The following is a 23,487-nucleotide window of genomic DNA, read 5'->3' as shown; positions in this document are numbered from 1 at the left end:
TTAAATCATGATCGTACATAATACTGTACAAGCTGTCTTTTTCTCTGTCGAAAAGTCTACTTTGTGTGCGTGTAAAGATGTTGGTTTGTAAATCACAGCAGCAGCTCATCAGCGTTACTCCCATCTTCAGTGCTGTCTGCCTCAAGGAGCAAATACCTCAGTTTCTCTTTTCTCTCTATATACACATGCATACACACACACATACACACAAAACAATCTCCTGCTGGTGTTGGAATGAGCATTTCAGTGAAATATGTGGAGTGACCCCAATCTCCTTGAAGAGAGCACTGTTGCGCCTGGAGGTTGTTCACCCCTCACCTCCAGGTCATTTGATCTAACCCTAACCCTCTGTGTGTGTCTGTGCGTGTGTGTGTCTGTGTGTTTGTGTGTTCACTAAGATAACTTGTGAATGTTATGTTTGGCTAATTCTTGACTTGAGACTGAGCTCTGGGGAAAAGCACCACTTTGTGCAGATGCGTGCGTGTGTGTGTGTGTTTGTGTGCGCGACAAGACGAGTGCATGCCCCATTATCTTTTGAAGCTGTCAACATTCTTCACCTCATGCTCTGTCATGATGCATGGAGGCGACTGGTGAGATGAACCAGCTGTCCCCGCCTCTGGTCACAGCAAGGTCAAACACGCACTCACGCACGCAAACACACGCACACACACGCACACACACTTGACTGGATGTCGTCTGGTTGTTGTGTTGAAAATGCCAGCGGGTGGACGTGGGGAAATACTCTCCCAGCGCGATGTTGAAACAGTGACTTGATTGATGAGCTGATTTCAGTGTCTCTCTGTGTCTCTAAGGTGGAGGAGGGAAGAGGAATGGCCGCAGTAAGAAATGGAAGGAGATGCTCAAACTCCCCCACATCAGCCAGTGTGAGGAGCTACGCCGCACTGTTGGTAAGAAATTGGGAGGGATGCTGGTGTGTGTGTATGTGTGTGTGTGTGTGTGTTTGTGTGTGTGTGTGTGTGTGTGCACGGGCGTGAAAAAGGCAGAAAGATAACGTGCCATGCTGTGTCGTTGGGGTGGGTCTGACATAGGAGGAAGTTCAGATTGGACTTCCTTCCTGTTTCTACCCGTCTCCACCCACAGTTACAGGCATGGGGACAGGAAACTGTGTGTGGTGTATAAGTGTGTGTGCGTGTATTACTCAGGGAATCTGTTTTTTAATCTTCAAGTCCCTTTTGACGTTACGTGTCGAATCAAAGCGTCCACAGCGCTCGCCTCCTGTTTTCTACATCCAGGTTCAACTTGAGAGTGAGGGGCAGGTTCCTCTGCTTACGGCCCAGACAAGTGCTCTGCTCCTGGGCTACATTATCTCCTTGCTCCCCCCCCCCCCTTCCCCACTTGCCCACCCATCCTGGTCCTCCTGAATGCCACAGCACTCCAAGTGTGTGTGTGTGTGTGTATGTGTAATAGTGCGTCACAGCTATCTCTGCCAGAGATTGCAGTGCTACCCTCCCCCACATACTCTCTCTCCCTCCCTCGTTTTTCTATCTCCATGCCTCCCCCTCCTACTATCTGTATCACTCTCCCTCCCTCTTTCCACCACTTCAGAGCAACACAAAAGTGGCAGGGCAGGAGAGTTGTGGAGAAAGAGAGCGCAGGAGAATGAGTGAGTCTGTTTTACAATGGGGTGGGGGGGGGGGATCTCCTAAGTATAGGAGAGAGGGAGAGAAGGAAGAGGGAGGATGAGTGAAAGAGATGAAGGTGCACATACTCCCTGCGGTGATATCTCTTACTCAGCGTCAACCGTGTTGCTTTTGCGCTCGTATTGCAAATCATCGCCGACAGATCAGATTATTATTAAGTTAAATGTATCAGTCATCAGCTGTGGTAGTTTACCTGTTAAAAAAAAAAAAAAAAAAAAGGCACATAAATGTCACCTAAGAAGAAGCATTGTCTTAAATATTTATGGCCGTTTTGAATTATAACTTCCCAGCAGATTCTCAAAATGGGCTACATGTGCATGCCTGTGTGTGTGTGTGCGCGCCTGTGTGTATGTGTGTGTGTAGCAGCTGTTAAGGGTTACATACGTCACTGTTACATAGACGCTATTGCGTAATTTCCCTATCACACCGAGCGCAGGATCAAAATAATCCCCTTTGCATACTTAAACACACAGACGTGTAGGCATGCGCATCTACATACACACACACATGCACGCACCCACCCATGAGCAGAGACGCACATGCATGCCCGCACAGCAGATACAAGGATACAGTATAGTGACTTGATAGCAGTGTCTTTGTTGTGTCTTGATAATGTCAGGCATTTGACCTTAGCCTTGACAAGTGTGCAGTGCTTCTAGGAAGCCTAGATTACATTATGTGGGCTGCAGCCACTTTGTCTGCCAGCCAGACTCTCTCTCTCTCCTCTATCTCTCCTCTCTCTCTCTCTCTTCTCTCTCTCTCTCTCTCTCTCCTCTCTCTCTCTCTCTCTCTCTCTCTCTCTCTCTCTCTCTCTCTCTCTCTCTCCTCTCTCTCTCTCTCTCCTCTCTCTCTCTCTCCTCTCTCTCTCTCACCTTCCTCTCTTTGCATCTCCTCTTCCCTTTTTTTCCCTGTCTTTCCTCTGGTATCCATCCAACACACACAGCACATGTGCACCTATTAGCTTTGCAGTTTGATCACTGCAGACATGTTTACTCGTCCAACACGCTCCTGAAACCAGAGGTATTTTGGATGGAGGCTAACAGCTCTTGTTGCATAGCAGCAGTGAGTATTGCTGCCTGAAACACACACGCACGCGCACACACACACTTTTGTGCACATTAACTTTCTCCCTAACTCACTCACTCTTGGCCTAAATTGGAGTTTTAATTAAGTCGTAATTGCAGCTTAGTCCACCGGTCTAGTCCAGGCTAGTTTCAAGCCTCACAACTCTCCCCTTCTTCTCGTTTCAGCCCTTTAATTTTTCCTCTCGCCATATTTCTCTGACATCTCGCTCTCACTCTCTCCGTCCCTCGTTCTTTCACAGTTGTTTTTCCTCACGACAGGAGAGAGGGCTCTCTTACGCAAAGAGGAAATTTTTCATTGGTGGAATGCTGGCCTACGTTCTCATATTCAAATGATTTAGAGCCTGGATTCAGCTTGGACACACACAGACGCACACACACAGACACTCACTACACACATATGCTGTCACACACTAAACCCAGAGCCAGGTTAAAGAAACTGCTCTCTTTTTCACATCTTAACTGTAAAATTTAGGATTCAGTTAAAAGATGTTGAAGGCGAGCATAAAAAATACACATCTGTAGATGCATATACTTGTGATTTAGCATTATTGGACATTTACAGACGTTGACCCTGGCAAGTGTTTTTTATACGTTCAACCCACTACGGCTGGAAAAACATGAAACATCTCAGGAGTAAGGAATTTATTCAGCTTAACATCAGATTCTGCTGTTTTTTACTTTAAGAAATGTACTTTTTTTTCTCCCCAGAACCTCAACGTGAATTGCTTCTTCGGTCGTTTTTACTTTTGCAGGAATGTTCTGTTTTTAGAAAATTGACTTGTTTACCTGTTAAGTCCATGAAAACATAGATACTAAAATCATTCATGTGTCCCTGGGTATAGTTTAATGTCAAGTCACAAGTTCTCTATGTACCGTTAAAATGTAAACAAATTATGACAGAAAATAACACAGTATATACAAGACTACTCCCTCCTATTTCAATAGGAAGCGAAGGCTGTGTGTGTGTGAAGGGTGTCAATGATTTTAGCTTGTATAAAGAAAAAACATTTTTTGGTTGTTTTGCCTTTGACAGTCATGGTAGAAAGACAGGAAACAAAAGGCGAGATGTTGCAGTTATGTGGTGTGAACCTTAACCATTAAGCCACAACTAATGTTTTATTACTAAAGGGTTAGTCATGCATGTTGACGCCTGGAGAAACATGGATCATTCCTGCGCTTAACAAATATGTTACTCAACAGGCCATGTTACTTAAACATCAGGAATATTGCACAACAAGTTTTTTTTCTGTTACGCAAATTGGAGTGTGTCACCTCAAAGAGAGACCAGCTTTTCCTGTGATTCAGCAAAGGGTGGGATCTGATGGTGATTGGAGCGGCAGGTCGCTCTGGCAACTGGAATCAAATTGTAAAATATCATTGATGACGCTGAAACCTCAACCGGAGAGACTCATTGCAGGTGCCGACGCAACCGATAGACTGGGGCCAATAAAGCGTGAGTTGATTGGCAGTCAATCAGCCAATCTGAGTCATGGGTGTACAGTCTAGGATGAAGGGAGGACATTTCACTTCATTTGATAACCTTAAAAGTAAGGTTAGGCTTTGGCGTCAGCTACCTGAGTCATTTAAAAAAAAAAAGAAGGAAGATAAGACGTCGGCTACGATCTAAAGCGCAAATAGATAACCATCAACATTCAATAGATGATTTACCGTGGAGACAGATACTCTTAGTGTCTGTTCCCTTTTTTCGCATTTCTGCACATCTCAGCATCGTGTCAGTTCTTGACACGGGAGTTTACGATCAAGGTCGTCCATACCGAAATGTTCATATTATAAATTCTGTTCCCTTCTCCGGATTTGTTCCATACTCTGTGGTTTTACACAAAAAAGGAGAAACCTACATTTATACACTCTTAATTTACTGACCTAATGTTTTATATGTGTATACTTGTGTAATTTCTGTATTTCTTCAAATAAAAGTCAGTAGTCAATTAAAAGCTGGGTCTCTGATAATGGCAAAGGGAGTGGTCAACACAAATAAATAAAGGCCAACCACAAAAACAAGGGTGGATAAACTTCTGTTGCCTGTTTGTATAATGTTCATACCAGTTATGCATAAATAGTAGTTACCTGAATGTAACTCTAATTCTATGAGTACATGTGCCAAGGGTCAGATAGAGGAGAGGGGGGATGGAGGAGATGCAGTTTTGCTTAAATACGGGGATAACGGCTTATATTTTTATAATAATGACGGTGGTGACAGTACATGAGGTCGGGTAAACAGGGTGACTTGGCTATGGTAAGGAAATATGCTATGTCAACATTACACATCCATGACTATATACAACGACCATATCTTAAAGGGAACTGTTGTGCGTTCTATGTATACAATTAATAAACCAATGTTATCAAAAGATTTTCATTTTTTGCCTGCCAGACCATAAAGCTTTGATCTACTTTGTAAATTGTTACACTGGACACTGCAATCCCAGTGTCTCTAAATCTGTTGGTGTAGCGTTGTGCATAAAATAAGACCAACAAGAATCTGTTACCTCTATCTTTTTGGTTGCTGGAGAGCAGACGCTAACTATTGAAGCTAAGAGAGCATTCAAAGTTCATTTTCTCCTCAACCACAGTGGAAAAATTGACTTTGTTGAATTTGGTTTGTTTAGGTTCACAATGCCCAGCTGCAAACAAAGCAGCTCATAAACAAAAGTCATGTGCACTCAGAAGTAACTCCTTTCATTGCAGTGTTGGTAACCTGCGCCGTGACTACCAGACGCACAGATCCACATTTACAGGCATTGTGGTACAGTTATTTGATGGTACTCAGCTCCAACCACATTGTTCTCACCTGGCGAGATGAATCAAACTACAGGAGGGAAAACACTCCAGAGTTCAAATGAACAGCTTCAAACATTTTTATGCTGTACAGGCGCCCTTAAATTGCCTTTATCAACTCCTGGAATATGAGGGCTTTTTATTTTTTTTCTTCTTCAGCTGAACACAGCTGAAGAAGAAAATGGGGAAATGCCAAAGCAAGCCTCCCGAATCTCGGCGATCAAAGATGAAAGGCGTTGTCCGAAGGCGAGCGCACAATGCAATACAGTTAGCCGTCTCTCAGCGAGGGTTTCATGAAAGAGCTTTTTTGTTTCCGTGGATTTTAAAACACAACGGTCACACAGTGGAAGGGGGAAGCAATAAAAAAATATCATATCTCTACACTGGACTGTTTGCTCAGCCAAGTGATAACTTTGGTTTTGTGGTCGTATAAGTGGTGAGTTTTGAATGAGGAGCGCTGTGCTCTCAGTGAGCGGAGAGAAACGCTGTGCGTAATAAACAGTGCAGCTGGGATGGCTGTCGTGAAGATTTGATTTACTGTTGGAGGTTGTCCTGTAGCTGTCACCACTCAGAAATTTTCATCCCATGCATCCCTCCTCCTCCTCCTCCTCCTTCCTCTGTGCACAAGTGTGCATGTGTCCGTGAATGTGTGTGGCCTATTTTTGTTTGTATGTTTATCTTGTGTATGTATGTGTGTGTCTTTACTGTCAGCCAGTGATGGAAAATGTCCTGGGTCTTCTTCCTCATTTGGTACCAGAGGAAATATGACTCAAATGGACACCATTAGTCCTAATAGGCCGGGGCCAGCTGCACAAGAGACACACACACACGCAGAAAACAGAAAACACAGACACGCCATGGGTTTTTGTTTATACCGTATTGTCGCACATTTAAAATCCCCCCCCCCTCAACAGAAAACCCCTCTTACCCAAGATTTATAGTATTCCTGCAGATAGAAAGTATGTTTTCCAATGGGATTAGCCTAGTTTAGCCAAAATGCTGGAATTGTGTTAGACTGTAGCTCTTCTCACAAGCAGAGATATATTCATTTAAACCCAGCCAAATGTGGAGAGTTGGTCTACTCTACCTAAGTTGTAACGTTGTGTGCATGTCGCTAAAAGTAGTTAATTTTGCCATCAATGAGAATATGAGCTTTAAGGTTCCACCTCCTGTCCTAGCTTCAGATCCACTCACATCAGCATCTTTAACTAATCCCGCTTACCTCAGAGTTCATCTCATCTGTTGTTCTGAAAAGCTAAAATGCTCCTCATGTCTCCGTCTCCTGGTGCAAGGGAGGTTGGAGTCCATCTTCGTTAGCTTGCGTGCTAGTGCAGAGAGGAATGGCGATACCAATGCTCTGAATGAGAAACCTCTTAATATAGTGGGTTGGGTGCAGTTGTGGTCCTGACCTTTTTATTTATATTAAGCCATGTCTAAATGAAAGGTGTCATATTGAAATGTGTATTGTAACACTTGAGTGACTCCTCCTCTTCTCTCTCTTTCTCAGACAGGGACTACACCAGTCTGTGTGAGAAGCAACCCATTGGTCGGTTGTTATTCCGTCAGTACTGTGATACCAGGCCAGAGCTGAAGCGCTGCATCGAGTTCATGGACGCTGTGGTAAGACTTTGAACGAACCCATAACTAGTACTCTGCTTACACCTGTTCTTTTTTCTATCTGTCCCCGTTCCTCTGTCTCACTCTCTCTCATCCTCTCCACCCTCTCCGAGCTTTTCGAGCTGTGGGATTGGTCCGATTTGGCGCCTGCAGAACAAGGAATAGGAACGGGGGAGGAAGAGAAGGGGAAAAGTCAGGACTTGGTGCTCTGCCTGGTCTTGGCAGTAGTACTGGGTGGTGGGTGGGGTGGGCGTGGGGGTGATTAGCGACTTAGACGGGCTGTCAGAGAACAGACCCCTCCCCTTCCTCCGCGCACTCCTCCATGAGGTCAATCCCACGTCAGAGGCAGGTCCCCTGGGTGAGCAGGCAAACACAGGCCCAAGCTTGTGTCTAGGCCCCTGGAGGTATTGAGAAAGAAAAACAGGGGAGTGGGGGGGTGGTCATACTTATTTAATAAGAACCTACATTAGTCTTTCTCAAGGTGGGTAGACAGGCACTTACGTACGTGCGCTGGGAGATGCATATACGCTCTCCACCGGCTGACAGAAATGCAAGAAATGTAACGAGGAGCGCTTTTAGCGCTCGACAACGGTCCGCCGGCTGCATGTAGACTTCATGTCTCGGCCTTGACGCGTTGTAGCGCAGCTCAGTCCCCATTCCTCTCTGCCGAGCTTGTTTTCAAACAAAACACACAGCTCGAAAGCTGAAAGGCAAACTCCAGACTGTTGCCCTGCCTACGGGCCCATATTTGACCATAGAAAACACAATATGCGACAGTGAGACGTGGTGAAAATGTCACGCTGGTCGGCGACAGAAGTAACAAAGCGTGAAAACGAGGCACGTTCAGCCAGTGTGCCGCCTTGACTAAGATGTCTTTATCACTGGTAACATCTTGGCATTTGCCTGCAGTCCCACGCTCACTTCTATTTTTCCTCTTTTCAGTTTCTTATCAAACGCCCCCTCTCCCTCCCATCCTCTCTCTCTCTCTCTCAACCGTCTTCCCTGCCTTCTGGTGCCCCTCTCTCTCTCTCTCTCTCTCTGACCTTATTTGGAGTGATATCAAAGATGGTTGAATGAGCATGGTTTCCTGCGCTGGTGTTGTCACTCACACTTCTGTTTTTCTCACAGGCCATGTACCAACTAGCTCCTGATGAAAAGAGGAGGGACTGTGGACTGAATGTTTTAGACACATACTTTAATAATGGGGTAAGAGGCATGCATGCACACACACACACACACACACACACACACACACTCACACACACGCCCTCTCGATTGAGTCGACTCATATTGACCTCCTGAGAATCCACAGGAATGCTTTTGATATCACTACATTTGCCTGTAAATGCAGAATTGCACGTTAAATCCATTGTTTGTCCCGTTCAGATGCATGATCAAGTGCAATAAACTTTCTTTTTTATTTTAAAAGGATGCTTTGTTTCATTTTGTTATCAGTACATGCATGGCTCATATTAGCAAGTGACTTTTGTTTGTTTTATCTTTATTTTAGCAGAATTGGGCAGTGTTCACACCTATTTGAGCTCTCTTGCTTGGTTAACCACCCGCATCGGTCAAACCTCTAACTACACACTGTATGACGCCCATCTACAAATACAGTAAATGAACTGGGTCATGTTATACTGTAAGAAGGAGGGATTGGATTGTTTAGTTTAGCTTTTAAATGTGTCTCACGATCGTATCAAGTATCAAGAGAGTTTAACAGCATTCTAACCGGTCCGTGCGAACTGGACCGAACTAGCAAATGAACTTGAGTTTGTTTAGACCGCACCAGACAAGTCAGGTGTGACCACTGTCACGTTGACACGCTCTACTAGTTTAACCATACAGGATCACAAGCAGAAAGGAGGATGTTGGTTTTTTTTATAGCTTTGACAGTCTGCTGGCATTTGAGATCAACAGCTCACTTTGTTTTTGTGCTTCTCTGTCTGTCTGTCTGTCTGTCTGTCTGTCTGTCTGTCTGTCTGTCACTCTCTCTGTCTGTCACTCTCTCTGTCTGTGTGCCTCGCCCGCTGTTTCCTGCCCGTTTTTAACCCTCTAGTCGGCAGCCCATCTGCCAGACGTACCGCAGGAGGTAGTCGCCGGGTGCCGTGAGAAGCTGGAGCAGAGTCCGTGTAAGGAGCTCTTCAATGACTGCTACAAGTAAGCCCCCCCCTCCACACACACACACACACACACACACACACACACTCACACACACACTGACAGAGTTGGATCACATCTTGTCATGTCCACCACTATGATCTTGACCCGCTCTCTCTCTCTCTCTCAGTTGTGATATCAGTTCTCCTACACTCAGTCTGTTAATGAAACGCTTGTATAGATTTGTTTTTCTTTATGATTCGTCTGTCAGAGTGCAGTGGCACCACACAGACGCCCCGTTCCTTCAGACAGCATGTGTGTGTGTGTTTGTAGACTGTGTGGATTAAGTGTGCCCTGTCACCAGCGATGATGAGGCAGCTGGCACCTGGAGCGCAGCGTTACAAACGCACAAACAAACTCACGGACGAAAAAAAGCGGCGATTGAAAAAAAAAAAAAGAGCAGCGTGGCAGAGAGAGCATCCGGATGGCTGGCATGAAAACAACAGCCACCTCAGTGTGCCCACCCCTTCCCCTCCCTCCTCCCCGTACAGACACACGCTCTCACACACAAATGGAGATTTACAAACACACACACACACACACACTCTCGCAGGTGTTTCTGCTTCCTGCTCTGAGAGCCAGGAGAAGCAAACAGACCGGGAATTATTACCCCGACTTTACTTCACGTTGCACAACATAACTTTGTATTAGCCCAATAATTTAACTCCGCCACAGTCAGTGTGGACTTTAGCTCAATGAGATATTAAAATGTAATATCATGTTTGTCTCGAGTCGTCACATTTACCTTGGTAATGAATATATGTGTCCGTGTTGGTGTTTCCTACATTTCCTCCGTGGTTTCCTGCTCACTCGCTTTTGATGATTGTATTGATGGAAAAACCATATGAGCAGCTAAAGATGAATGATATCTGAACTGTACTGTGTGCTGGTTTGTTGGCTGAAGTCACATTTCATTAGTGGCGGTATTGGAGATTATTTAAAAAGGCGTTTCAAACTATTTATGGAGAACTTAAAGACTTTGAGTGCATTTAGGTTGGATTTAGATTCATAACGCTAGTGTATATGATAACCAGGAGACCTCACGTCACATCAGGAAGTCAGAGCCACTTTCAACAGGCATTTTAATTTGAAAAAGCTGTTTTTGGATGGTGTGCGTAACGCGGCAGTGACTCGGCAGACGACGTGCAATCCAGGTCTGCTCGGCGAGCGCAGAAGACATAACACAGCGTTACGTTTATTAGTCAGGGGTCGCGTAACAAAGAATTCCTCTCACACGAGAGAAAGAAAAATACATGACCTAAATAGATCTCACCATACCCACATTTCCACAGTTCTGGTAAAAGCCGAAACTCTGAACCACACCGCTCAGGTCAGACTCGGGGGTTGGAAAACGCTGCCACCGGCCTCTGATTCACCTCTCGGGGGAGTACGGGAATCTGCTCGAAGGATTCCAGCAAGAAGTGTGGAATCGCGATTGGGAAAAGACTCATGTTCTCAGCCTGCACTCTGGCTTCGACTTTGTTTATTCAAAAGCTGTTGGATTCATACAATAAATTACTCATATCATGTAGAAGCCGGTCAAGGCAACTATGAAGGGCAGACACACTGATATACTTTGTCCCAGCAAAGTTATCTACACTGATACTTTGAAATGCTATTTTGTGTGTGTGTGTGTGTGTGTGTGTGTGTGTGTGTGTGTGTGTGTGTGTGTGTGTGTGTGTGTGTGTGTGTGTGTGTGTGTGTGTGTGTGTGTGTGTGTGTGTGTGTGTGTGTGTGTGTGTGTGTGTGTGTGTGTGTGTGTGTGTGTGTGTGAAGAAAGAGGTCTACTAGAAGGAGGTAAAGGCGGGTTAAGGTCACGGCTTGTTTTTTTGAAGCTGGAAACATCAGAGGTTGACGTGAAGATGAACACCACACACACACACACACCTGTCTTCTCCTCTGTGGCATCTCACTTTATGGTCCGTTGGCCTCGTTTCCTTCCTCTTCTGCCTGCACCTCTGTTTTAACATCTCTGAGGTTAAAAGGGCACGTAGCGGGGCAGAGAAACACGCAGAAAAAGTCAGAGAGAGGACGCTGAATTATAACACTCCAACTCCACGGCAGAGCATCCACTCCGGTCGTCAAAAACGGGAGCGAAGAGGGGAAGAGACGGGTCCACAGAGCGATGAAATGAGCACAAATGAGGGAGAAATTGGGAAAAGTGAGGAGAAATGGAAAGAGAGTGTTATAGGAGAGAGGGGCAAAAAAAACAGAGTGTACACACACACACACACACACACACACACACACACACACACACACACACACACAAACACACAGAGAGAACAACACAGGCACATGTTTGTGTTAGCAGAAGCCTCGCAGCAGCACTCGACTTGTTTTTGAATGGGATTCCTGTTCAAGTGCGCTCATCGCCGCTTCCTTCCACTATCGCTATTATTTATATTCCCGTTGCGAAACATCGACTTAATTTTTTTTCTCCTTTCTTTCGATTTAAGTGTTTTGACTCAAGGTTTATCCTTTTTTTGTGTGTGTGCAGAGGGAAAGCCCGTAGGAAAGCGTGGTACCGCACGTGGAAACGTGACTTTTGGCAGAGCCACACACACCCACCAGCAGAAATGTATTAGCTCACTCATGGATTTTCTTCTGCCGCAGTGGAACATACGGTTATGTCATCTAAGAGTAGAGCGAAGGCTGCTCAGTACATGCGTACCGCGGTGTTTTTCGCGTATCGCCCCGTCTTGACAAAAGCTCTCTCTCTGCTCATTTTTCTTCCCCCCTCTCTTTTTTTCCCTCCTTGCCCTCTCTCCTCCTTCCTGTAACTGTGTATCTGTGTTTATTTCTACTCCCGGTGGTGTCTGTCTGAGGCGCTGCTATGTTCCTGCCTTTCTGGAGCCCCTTTTTTTAAGTGTCTGGGGACAGTTTGGACTTCTAACACACAGTGAAAGTTCACTGACCTGATGAGTGAACATGGATGTGAAATGTTAGTCACACAGGCCACACTTTAAGGAGAGAATTAAGACAAGAATGCAGGGGAAAGCATTCAGTGTTCAGCCTGTAATGACAACAAGTTTACTTTTGCAGGGATTTTAAGCATGATTTTTTTTACCCCTGCATAGAATTGAGATCTTATCCAGCTAGATGAATGTTTATGTGTAGAGTAACTGGTTCCTATGATGACATAATTCAGTTTTCTTTTACACAGCGGAGGGTGCTCCCCTTGTGGAAACTCTCTACTCTTGTGTCTTTTTTTTTGCCAAGAACAGCCACCCCAGCGCTGTTGGTAACCACAGGTAGCTTTCCTCGTCTTCTTTAGTGATGATGTCATCTAGAAGAAGAAAAAAAAAAACGGCGAAGGAAACTCTCCCAGACAAATATCTCTTAAACATCATGGGGTTTTGTTGCGAGCACACTGGTCAGCAGTAGAGAGAAAGCATCGCTGGTGTAGTTTTCACTTTCTGCTGTGGTTTCAGGAGTCGTGCAGCTGACCTCTGAAGCCTTCTGCTCCTGTTAATTACATGCCTACGGTTGGAGCCGCCTCTGTACCAGAGTCGTGTTTATTGGCTGGCACAAGCTGCTGCTGCTGCTGGAGCACATAATGGTTACAGAGCACAAAATAGTCCCCCTTACCAGACCAATGACAGAGCAGTCGTGCGTTTGGGTAAATCAGGTTAAGCTTTTCTGACATGTCGGTGTCAAGTCTGCGGACTGTGGCTCGGTCTCTCCGCTGCTGCTGCTGCATTACACACAAAGAAATTTTGTATTTTTGCATAGTGACTTAAATGAATGTTTATTTTTGTCTGTCATAGATATTAATGACCTAATGAACAAGTCAGACTTTCCAGCTTTTTATTACTTTGGATCAGTTTGTTTTTACATAATTAATACAATTTAACCATAATAAAAGATGTATGATATTTGTATGAGACTACTTAAGGTGTGCTAATAGTATAGTAGTTAATAGTATAGTGGTATAATAAAAAAAAAAAAGCCAAACTTTGATCTCTAAATGGGAAGCTCATGCGATCATAAAGGCTTTGTGGAATAAAATCAGTCTTACCTTGAGATGTGGGATGAAAACATGCTGACTTGTATGTTTTGACTGAAGAGAAAGGGGGGCAAACAGCAGACCCTAAAGAAGCAGAGCCACCGCTGTGATGCCGTAATCTCTAAGATTCCTCTGTCATCTGGTTCTACTCTGCGTTAGAATTTATGTTATCAGCTGACAGTGCTGACGGCAGGGACAGTAGAGTTTTTAAGGCGCTCTGATAACCAATTTCTTTTGGGGGGTTTTTGTTTTGTTTGTTTTTTTGGACGTGTAAACCGGTCTGGGCGCAGTTCAGCTCATTTTGTGTTTGGCACGACAGCGTTAAAGAAGACCTGCTCGTTTGAGTCAACATCTGCGGTCGGAGCAGATGAAAAGGACACCGACACGAGAGGCTGCCAGGGTCGTGTCAAAGAGTCATGTTCTCACAACTCTCAGAGGAGTGACAGTTGACATACGGACAGGAGACTGTGAAGCTCTGACCTTTAGTGACCCCTCCCACCATCCCACCTTTTCACAGAAACCTGTATTCGATGAAGTTTTTATTGTCTGTGTCTGTGTGTGACTCCGGCTGACACACACACGCACACACGCACACATTCACGTGACGGGCAAAGTGAGATTAGATGTTCCGCTCAACCTCCTGCTCAGTCAAAAAAAACAGTTTCCCCCCAAATCCCCCTGTTTCCTGGTTGAGTGGAGCGGAATGTCTCTGTTCAAAGGCATTTTTCATTCTTCACGTCAGTTTATCGACACAGAGGTTTTTTTCCGTCTTTTCCATTGAGAACTGCTTTGAACCGTGACACAGCCGCCAGAGCGTAAACACACACACACGCTAACACACCCAAACATGCACATACAAGTCAGATACAGAGGATGTTTGTTTGTTTTTTTAGGTTTTTTTTTTGTCATTGTAATGTTAAAAGCGGTTATGGCTCTCCGGGGGAAGATGAACCAGCTGTCTGTTTGTCTGTCTGGAAGATTTGGAAAAAAGTCTTCTTTTTTTTTTTACCCTCTACATGTTACTTCTCCATATTAAAATGAACCCTCTTTCTTCATCTCTCCCTCCAGAATAGTTCGTGATTATCTGAGTGGAGCTCCATTTTCCTCCTACCACGAGTCCATGTACTTCTCTCGCTTCCTGCAGTGGAAATGGTTGGAGAGGTGAGTACTGTCGCTGCAGATTTTACACACCTAGTGATGCGAGCATGCAAAAGTTTTTATTTTACTAACATGAAAATGACATCGGGGATTGTAGACGCTTTTATTGGGAACAGTTAAATCTCATTTCATTCCACTTCTTTATTTAACGTAAGTGTATAAATATAATGAATAATATTTGAGATGGGATACTCTGCCATAAGTGAGATCTGTGAACATTTTTAAATGATAGCTGAAAATGTTTTTATTTAATCTGGCTTTTAATTAGTGTCATTTTTTAATAATATTCTAATTTTTACTTTATTTTTATACTAAATATATTTTTATATTTTTTTATATTTATATTTTTTGTATATTTGCTGCTGTTTTATTGTGTTTTTAAAAAAAATTTTCTATAAAGCACTTTGAGCTATTTATCATTATTTACAATTGTTGTCTTTTTTAAACTAGTAGTTCATGTCCACACTTTTTTCTTTGTTGTTGTCATAGTGATCATCATTACTACAGGGAAAAACACACAAACACACACACACACACACACACACACACACACACACACACACACACACACACACACACAAACGACTTTAATAAAAAATGGCAACCATGTGTTAATAAATGGCAAAATAAATGCTCACAGCAAATCCAAAACAAAACAAACATGACAGTATACAGTATATACAGACCAGTAGCAGGAGAGCTGTTTGCACCCAACACAAAGGTGCTGCCGGAGTTTTCTGCGCGAGCGCTGAATAATTGATGACGCTTTGCATAATGGCTGGCAACCGAAGCGAGGTGGAAACAGCAGTCATCAGGGCGGATTAATAATGTATCGGAGCATTACTCTGTCTGCACCATCACACGGTCTGAGAGAATGACATAACCCATCACTTCTTTCATGCCTCTTACTGGTTTTGTCTCTTCTGTCTCTCTCTTTCTTTTTTCCATCCCTGCAGGCAACCAGTAACCAAAAATACCTTCAGACATTATAGAGTACTAGGAAAAGGTGGATTTGGCGAGGTGAGTGTCACAGCAATAAATCTTACGTGTCCACTCCGCTGATGTTAGGTGGAGAAATCTGTGGTGTGACATATTAGCTTCCATTAGTTTTACTTTTAAAGAGATTTTTTTTATTTTTTTTATTTTAAATGTGTGTGTATGTGTATGTGTGTGCGTGTGTGTGTGTGATCATGTTTCCTTGCTGCTTGTTTTTCCAGGTTTGTGCCTGCCAAGTACGTGCCACCGGTAAGATGTACGCCTGTAAAAAGCTGGAAAAGAAACGAGTGAAGAAAAGAAAAGGTGAAGCAATGGCACTAAACGAAAAACGCATTTTAGAAAAAGTTAACAGTAGTTTTGTAGTAAGTACTACCTTTTTCTTATTCAACTTTTCAACTGAATTGTGCTTGATGTGTGTGTGTGTGTGTGTGTGTGAAAAACGTTGTCGGCTGCTGCAAATGAAATCCAATTGGGCGTGTTTGCAGAGGCGGTCGATCAGCTGTTAAAGACGGCCGCCGCCACTGCCAGTTGTGTTTGTTTAATGACGTCCGCGCCAGGTGGACGAGCTCCCGACTCGCAGTGGAAAGAAACACGACGGGAGGAAGTGGAAACAAATCGGGTCACGTGACATTATTGACCAGCTGCAGGTGACTGGCGCGCTGTGGGACGGTAGCCCACTGCTGCAGTTTTAAAAAGCAACGACTGCTTCATTCTGGTGCCATTTTTGCCAACATGCCAAGTTTGATTTCATTTGAAGCACGCTGTCAGATTTGAATCATCATGTGATGTTTTTTTTTTAAAAAGTGATTGAAATCTGTTTTGCTGCCTCATGCACCTGATATTTTTCTACATTTCTGTTGCAGTGATGTAAACATGTATTATTTGTCACACATGCCTGATCATACACTTTTTAACTGTCTGATTTCATTGTTGTGTTTCAGCTTGAGTTCAGAATAGATCTCTTTAAGAGTGTATGTTACTCTAAAATGAAACCTCTTCCTTTAAAGGTCAAGATCACAATTTTTCAAGTCAGTCTTACAACAACAGTCAGGTGTCCTTATAAACAGTGAAAGAGGTTTTTCCTCTCTGTAATTGTACCTCCTGTTCATACTGGCTATTTAAAGATCCTCTTCAAATAATACGCTTTCAGTGTAAGTGATGGAAGCCAAAATCCACAGTGTGTCCTCACAGTCAAGAAGCATAAAATACACTTAAAAGTTTATCTTAGGATAATATGAGGCTTCCTTTTTTGTGTTTCCTCACAGTGTTTCCCTGTTGAGCTGTGGTGGAAGTATATTCATTAAAAGAGATGACTTTGGCACTAAAAAGACTGTAAGGTTAAAAGATATCTACTTGATTTGACTCATTTGGAAGACTTAAGCTTCTGTAGAAACTTCTGATACATGTTTAAGTTTGTGTACTTTCATTGAAAGTGCTTCTTTGTGAACAGGAAGAATGATTACGACAGGAAAAACCTATTTCAGCGTTCATTTGGGAACTCGACTGTTAAGACAGACTTGAAAAATGGTCAACCCATCATAAGTGGAAATTCTAAAAAAGTGAATGTCAGAGCAGCTAATTCAAGGAACGTAGATTCAGAGGAATGTACAACCGTTTCTAAAGAACATCACGGTAGCGTTGCCGCCTCCGTTATTAGGAAACACTCATACATCACTGCAGTTTAAGCACAAATCGCATTTCATAACAGAGCAACAGCACATAGAAGAAAGTAGCACAGTGTCCGAGCTCTGAGCTTGTGTGCCAGCCAAAAAAAAAAAAATCATTACCCTGCCACCGTACCACCATGCCTCAAGCTCTTAATGGTGGCGTTGCTCTTGGCTGATTTTCCTATGGAGAATTTCTATAAATTGAGCCGTAGTCATGAGTAAGCGGCGGTTGTTTTTTTGGCCGGCGCTTTTAATGCCAAGCTCGAACACTTTTTCAGGGAGTCACCTAGCCTTTCATTTCATCCCATGCTGCGCCGTCTACAGCTCTAAATCTAGACCTGACAGATCATTAACATGTAAGGTGATACATTATAGGAACACACCTGAAAAAAGGAGATATGTGTAATGTTCATGGGGTCTGAATCAAACATAAAGGACGTGTGACAAGAATGACGATAATGAGTAGCAGGAGTTGGCGTGTGTCGGTTAAATTTCTAAACTATGAGCCGTTTGAACTCCTTTTACCTCGCACTGTGATGCATTTTGCTCTTTTTTTTTTTTTTTTTCTTCCTCCACGCTCTCGACACCCCCACATTCCCCCCCGTACGTAAAAAAATGGAAATGCTTGAATTTGAATCCCGCTTGACTGCGCTTGTTGACATCAGGACTCAAACGCAGTTGGAAAAAAGTAGCTGTGTGTGTGTGTGTGTGCTTGTGTGCTTGTCTTTCCATTTCGTCCCAACTGTACGCGCTAAGCATCTCAGGTGCTCGGGCAGGAAAAGAAAACTTAGCTTTGGCTCAGCATTGGGTTTCCCCCCCCCCTAAAAAAAACTGATTGTTCCAAAGATGAGAAAATGACAGGGAGCGCTCGTTTGAATTCTCTCGGAACATGGGAGAGGAGGAGTGGCCTGAGAGATGCGCACGTTCATTTCTGGCCTGTGTGATATTGATCTGTGGTGCAGCACGCTGGACTGTGAGGCGGCAGAGCTTCTCCATTTTCTAGGTTTTGAAGCTAATGGTTGTGTTTGAGTTGCACTAGATGGATCGGATTAGACGTTTTTTCTGATGCAGCGTGAGCTATGTTGCGCGCGTCCTTGTTTTTGAGTGAGTCATGGCAAAAGCATGGGCGCGCACACACACACACACACACACACACACACACACACTCGCAGAGGCTGGAGTGGGCTTGTTACAGAACCTCAGACTTGCAGCTCTTGTCACCTGGGATTGGCACATGATTCTGTGTGTGTGTGTGTGTTCGTTCTCTGTGCTGCAGGCAGAACTGATGACTCTTCATGTGCCTCTCTACCTACGAGAGCAGCTCTGTTGCCTAGCAACACTGACCATACAGCAGTAGCAAGGAGAAGAGTCAAGTGCTCTCTCAAACCTTTTTTTTTTTTTTTGATCAGCGCATACTATTAGTCAATACATACTGTGAGCTTATGTTTTCACATTTAACGGTGTGTGTGTGCGTGTGTGTGTGTGTGTGTGTGTGTGTGTGTGGCAGAATGACCCTGTTGTAGCATTTCCAGCAGGTGAGACGAGACTGAGGTATGCGCCACCTCACTCTGTTGTAGACTTTGGCTGGCTATCAATTTAATTTTTTAGATTCTGGTGCCAAACTTGTTTAAAAAAAAAAAAGAAGGAAGTAACAAGTCAGACTTCTTGTTTCATTTGTATTGATGCAATTTTCCATTTAAAAAAACCCCAAAACAACCTTACTCAAATAAGACATTTAAGCCTTTTTTTCTTCTTAAAATAGTGATTTAAGTCTGATACAAATAGCAAATCAAAGCACGAGCAAACTTACTGCTCCGTCTGTGTGTTACCTGACAAGATGAAGTCCAGAGGGAGGCAGAGCGGATGTTATGCACGTCATGATTCACCTCCTTTCAGAGTAAAGTCATTTCCAGTAAGAAGGTTGCCTTGGGTTTTCTGGTTTCTTGTTTTTCTCGTATTGCGTTGGCATAGATGTCAAGCATCGGTGGAAATTTTGACACTACGGTTGAAAATACTTGAATTTCTTTTTGTGTATTTTTTTTTAATAGCCTTTTATATATATTTGAAGAAATCACGGACACCAAGCCCGGCGCGCTGTGCCAAGATCAATACGTGAGCGTCCATTGCTAATGAATAAGCAGGATTTTTTAGCCTGTTTGCTTTGGCTCGTGGTGTGTTTTCATGTCTTTGTTTCGGTATGCGTGCGTGTGTGTGTGTGCGTGTGTGTGATGCTCACTTGAGATCACATAAGAATTTTCCCATCCCCTCTCGCGGTCCGTCTCTTGACTACACAGTCCACAGCAGATGGGATTCCTCCTGTTGGCAGCAACATCCTGCTTGTACACAACACACGCACACGCACGCGCACGCGCGCACACACTGTACCCTGAGTGTCACTGACCCACAGGGGGTGAGAGGAAGAAGGACAGAGAGAGGCGGGGGGGATGAAGAGGGGGAAAAGAGAGATAGATGGTGGGATTAGAGAGAAGGGACACGATGCAGGATTCAGCAGTGAAGAAGAAACTTGTGGGTTTTTTTCCATATCTGTTAAATGTCTCTTTCAGAGTTCTTCTTTGTGTACATTCCCTCCATTTCATCGGGGGGGATAACGGATGATTATTTAGGACGCACCAGACAAACCACATAAAACTATCAGCGCTCCTCTCGCCACCCTGTCTCTGACCACCCTCTTTTGCCTCTTCCTCCTCCTCCTCCCTCCTTTTATTCACCAACTCCTTTCTTCTCGACTGCTCCCTCTCCTCCCTCTCCTCAACACGTCCTCGATTTTGCCCCCCCTCCCCCCTTCCCCTTCCCCTTCCCCTTCCCCTTCTTCCTTTTCCAGGTTAGTTTAGCATATGCCTACGAGACCAAGGATGCACTGTGCCTGGTGTTGACCATAATGAACGGTGGTGACTTAAAATTCCACATCTACAACATGGGCAACTCAGGCTTCGACGAGCAGAGGGCCATCTTCTACGCTGCCGAGATCTGCTGTGGCCTCGAGGACCTGCACCGCGAGAGGATAGTCTACAGGTTAGGTCACGTTGGCAGGGTCAGGAATGTTCGTGGGGCAAGTTTAGACGGGGGTTATGTAGATATCTTTTTTGTGTACGCATGTTAGGGCAGCATCATGCCTAGGGGAGCGTAGGGAGCATTTTGAGGTCTCTGAGGACAGATGTTTGGAGGTTTACACGGCCTTGAACCACATTATATAATCTGTTGTTCATGAGAATAAACGTTCTGGCATTTTAAAGGGGCACGCCACTCATTTTTAACACCATTTCTCTCGTACTGAAACCCAGTGGTCTAATGTCCTCCGTGGCTCTGAGTAAGCTCTCTAAAGCCTGAGAAAATATCCGATGATGTCACAGCGTTTTTTATCATCTACTTCGAATTAGGCATTTTTTGAACTAAGGGTGTAGAATTACAAAGACGTAGCTTTTTACCAAGCAGGGGAGGGGTCTAAATGAGAGAGATGCTATCCAGTTGCATCATGGGAAATGTAGGATGCAGGATTTTGAACTTCCTGCTTTTGATTTTGACCATTCTTTCTTTTTTTTATGTGTCTCAAAACAAACCTAATCAATAATCAAGATATTTAACTATATGTTTACCTCTTTTTCTGAAATGTGGCGTCAATAACAAAAGCATTCCGTGAAAGAGAGAAATGTCCGAGGTTGTGTAAGACTAGGAGAAGTAGAAAAAGTCCCGATAGATGAAGTGCCGCCGGATTAATGGCGCACTGATTTCACTGAGGTGTAATGCACCTGTCACACTCGGCGGCGCCTCAGAGTAATGCTACTATAAACACCGATGCTCTTAGAAGACACCAAACACACCCTCATTCACATGGCCCTCACGCTCACATAAACACAGGCAGCCTTCCTTGATCTCTGCATGCGTTACAGTAAACTTCACTGTTGGCACCGTGCTGGAGTTGGGCATTAACCGTGCGCCGCAGGTCCAAGATTTCACGGCCTTTGTAGCGCAGCGGATAACAAACCTTTTAGTGTTTTGCTCCTTTCAGGGAGTCAGAAAGAGCTTTTTCAAGATAAAATGTTAATGCAGCGATTAGCACAGGTAAAAGAGAGTTGAAATAAGGTAAGATAGTATGAAAATATCTAAATGATAGACTGTATGAGCTGAAAATCTGGAGCCAGGAAGTTCTATTGCAACACTGTTAATAACAGCTCAGTGCAATACAATGCGAGTAAAGATATCCGTGCAGATAAGCCTTCTATTAGCACATGAAAGATTGCAGAAGGGAACACACACGGGGCAATAAAAGACAAATGAAATGCTGACAAAATGACAAGCAAATAAAGAAAACAAATATTTATCCAGGATTTTATTGTTACATCCTTGTTCTCAGATGTGAGTTCTATTTTTAAAGGAGAACAATATCAAAATATATGACACCCTTTTTTTGTCTTTTTTTTTCAGGGATTTGAAACCTGAAAACATTCTTCTGGATGATCGTGGTATGTCCCAGCTCACTTTCCTTCTTACTGTTTAGATCAGGTGTGTGTGGATTAACATGTAGACACACATGTTTAGATGGAAAGATAAATACACAGCATGTAAATAGTCCAGTGTATTGTGTCCATTTTTACACCATGCTGTCTCCTCTGAGTCGTACTTCCATATCTGTTCTTTCTCTCACACGGTCTTATCTTGAAATAAAGGAGTCACTTTAGCTATTTTTTCCTTGATACCTCTCTCGTAAAAAAAGATCATTTTGTAGCAGTGTGGCTATTGTCAGGTTGCTATGGTTTTGACCTTTACAGTTACTGGTTTTCTGTTGATCTGTTATTCCTCTGTGAGTTATGGATAAGGGTATTTGGTAAAAGCCTAAAAAAAAGTTGTTGTAACCTTTCCTAAACGTTTAACATGATCTTAATGAAGTCTGTAATCTTATGTTCAGGACACATCCGAATTTCAGACCTGGGCCTTGCCGTTCAAATCCCTGAAGGAGAGACGATACGAGGGAGAGTGGGCACAGTTGGATACATGGGTAGGAATTCACATCATCTTCATCATCTCGCTTAAAATCACTGAAATGTCTACCCCCCCCCCCTCTTTACATCTTCATGATCTTCAAACCCCCTCTGCTTGTTTTGGCCCCTCTCTCTCTCTCTCTGCCCCCATCCCCACCTCCTCCAGCTCCCGAGGTGATCCAGAACGAGAGCTACACCTTCAGCCCGGACTGGTGGGGTCTGGGCTGCCTCATCTTCGAGATGATCCAAGGCCAGTCGCCCTTCCGCAAGCGCAAGGAACGCGTCAAGCGGGAGGAGGTGGACAGACGAGTGCGCGAGGACCAGGAGGAGTACTCCGACAAGTTCGCCGAGGAGGCCAAGGACATCTGCAGACTGGTGAGGGCGAAGAGATGGAGGGGTGACGAATGACCCGATGGAGGAAAAGAGCATATTAGCACAATACAGAAGTACTTGTCGGACCGCTACAATCTCTAGATCTTCATGTCTTGATAAATGACACAAGTTGGTTGTTATTACCACAGTTACTACTTTATTATTATTAATAGCAGCAGCCTTAATAGAGGAACTCATTTTATCTTCTGCCAAAGTAGATACAGGCTGTTTGAGAGTGTGTTATTAGGACATCTGACTCTCTGCTGTTGCAACATGTTGGTCTTGAACTGCACTTTATTGTGGTTGATTTACAAGTTGCTGCTTTTAAAAAAAAAACGGGGCTAAATATTTATTACTTCTGAAAAAAGCCATAAACTAAACCTCCACCATAGGATTACTTCTTAAGCTGCGTTCAGACCAAAAGCGTCTGACGCGAAAAAAAATCGCTTGAATCGCTTCTATCGCGCCGCTTGATCATAAATATACATTTTTGGATCATCGCTTCATTCGCGCTTGTGACGTCGGGAGAAACTCGCCGCTGATTGGATGTCGCGGCGCGATGCCGCCTGAAAAGTTCAAATTTTCCAACTTTATTCGCGCAGCTTCAGACGCTTGATTCATTCATTCATTCATTCATTCATTCGCTTCAGACGCTTCATTCGCGCCGCCTGATATAAAATCGCGTGTGATCGCACCATTTACATTCATTTTCTATGTGGACTTGCTGCTCAATTCGAGTCAGACGCTTTTGGTCTGAACGCAGCTTTACAGTAAGATGTTTTTTTTGTTTGTTTTCTTTTACAATAAGGCTTGTTATTTGGCAATCTAAAGTAATACTAATAATAATAATAATAATAATAATACATTTATTTAGTATGGCACCTTTCACAGAAATACAATTCACAGAGTGCTTCACAGGACACAAAAAGACCATAAAAACATGCATAACATTAAAAAAACAAAGGC

At 43.8% G+C, this 23,487-nt stretch overlaps 1 protein-coding gene across 1 annotated transcript in view; it reads left to right on the top strand.

The window, feature by feature from the left end:
* Positions 1-23,487, top strand: part of grk4 (G protein-coupled receptor kinase 4) — a 45,418-nt gene that overhangs the window by 13,686 nt on the left and 8,245 nt on the right. The window contains exons 2-12 of the mRNA XM_062441078.1: positions 813-908; positions 7,053-7,165; positions 8,291-8,368; positions 9,222-9,322; positions 14,400-14,492; positions 15,446-15,509; positions 15,707-15,847; positions 19,995-20,185; positions 21,596-21,633; positions 22,077-22,166; positions 22,316-22,524. Coding sequence (XP_062297062.1) covers positions 813-908; positions 7,053-7,165; positions 8,291-8,368; positions 9,222-9,322; positions 14,400-14,492; positions 15,446-15,509; positions 15,707-15,847; positions 19,995-20,185; positions 21,596-21,633; positions 22,077-22,166; positions 22,316-22,524 — 1,214 coding nt within the window. The remainder of the gene's footprint in view (positions 1-812; positions 909-7,052; positions 7,166-8,290; positions 8,369-9,221; positions 9,323-14,399; positions 14,493-15,445; positions 15,510-15,706; positions 15,848-19,994; positions 20,186-21,595; positions 21,634-22,076; positions 22,167-22,315; positions 22,525-23,487) is intronic.

This window comes from Scomber scombrus, chromosome 2 (assembly GCF_963691925.1).
Source record: "Scomber scombrus chromosome 2, fScoSco1.1, whole genome shotgun sequence".
In the NCBI taxonomy this organism is placed as follows: domain Eukaryota; kingdom Metazoa; phylum Chordata; class Actinopteri; order Scombriformes; family Scombridae; genus Scomber; species Scomber scombrus.
This window is presented reverse-complemented; position numbering and strand designations above follow the sequence as displayed.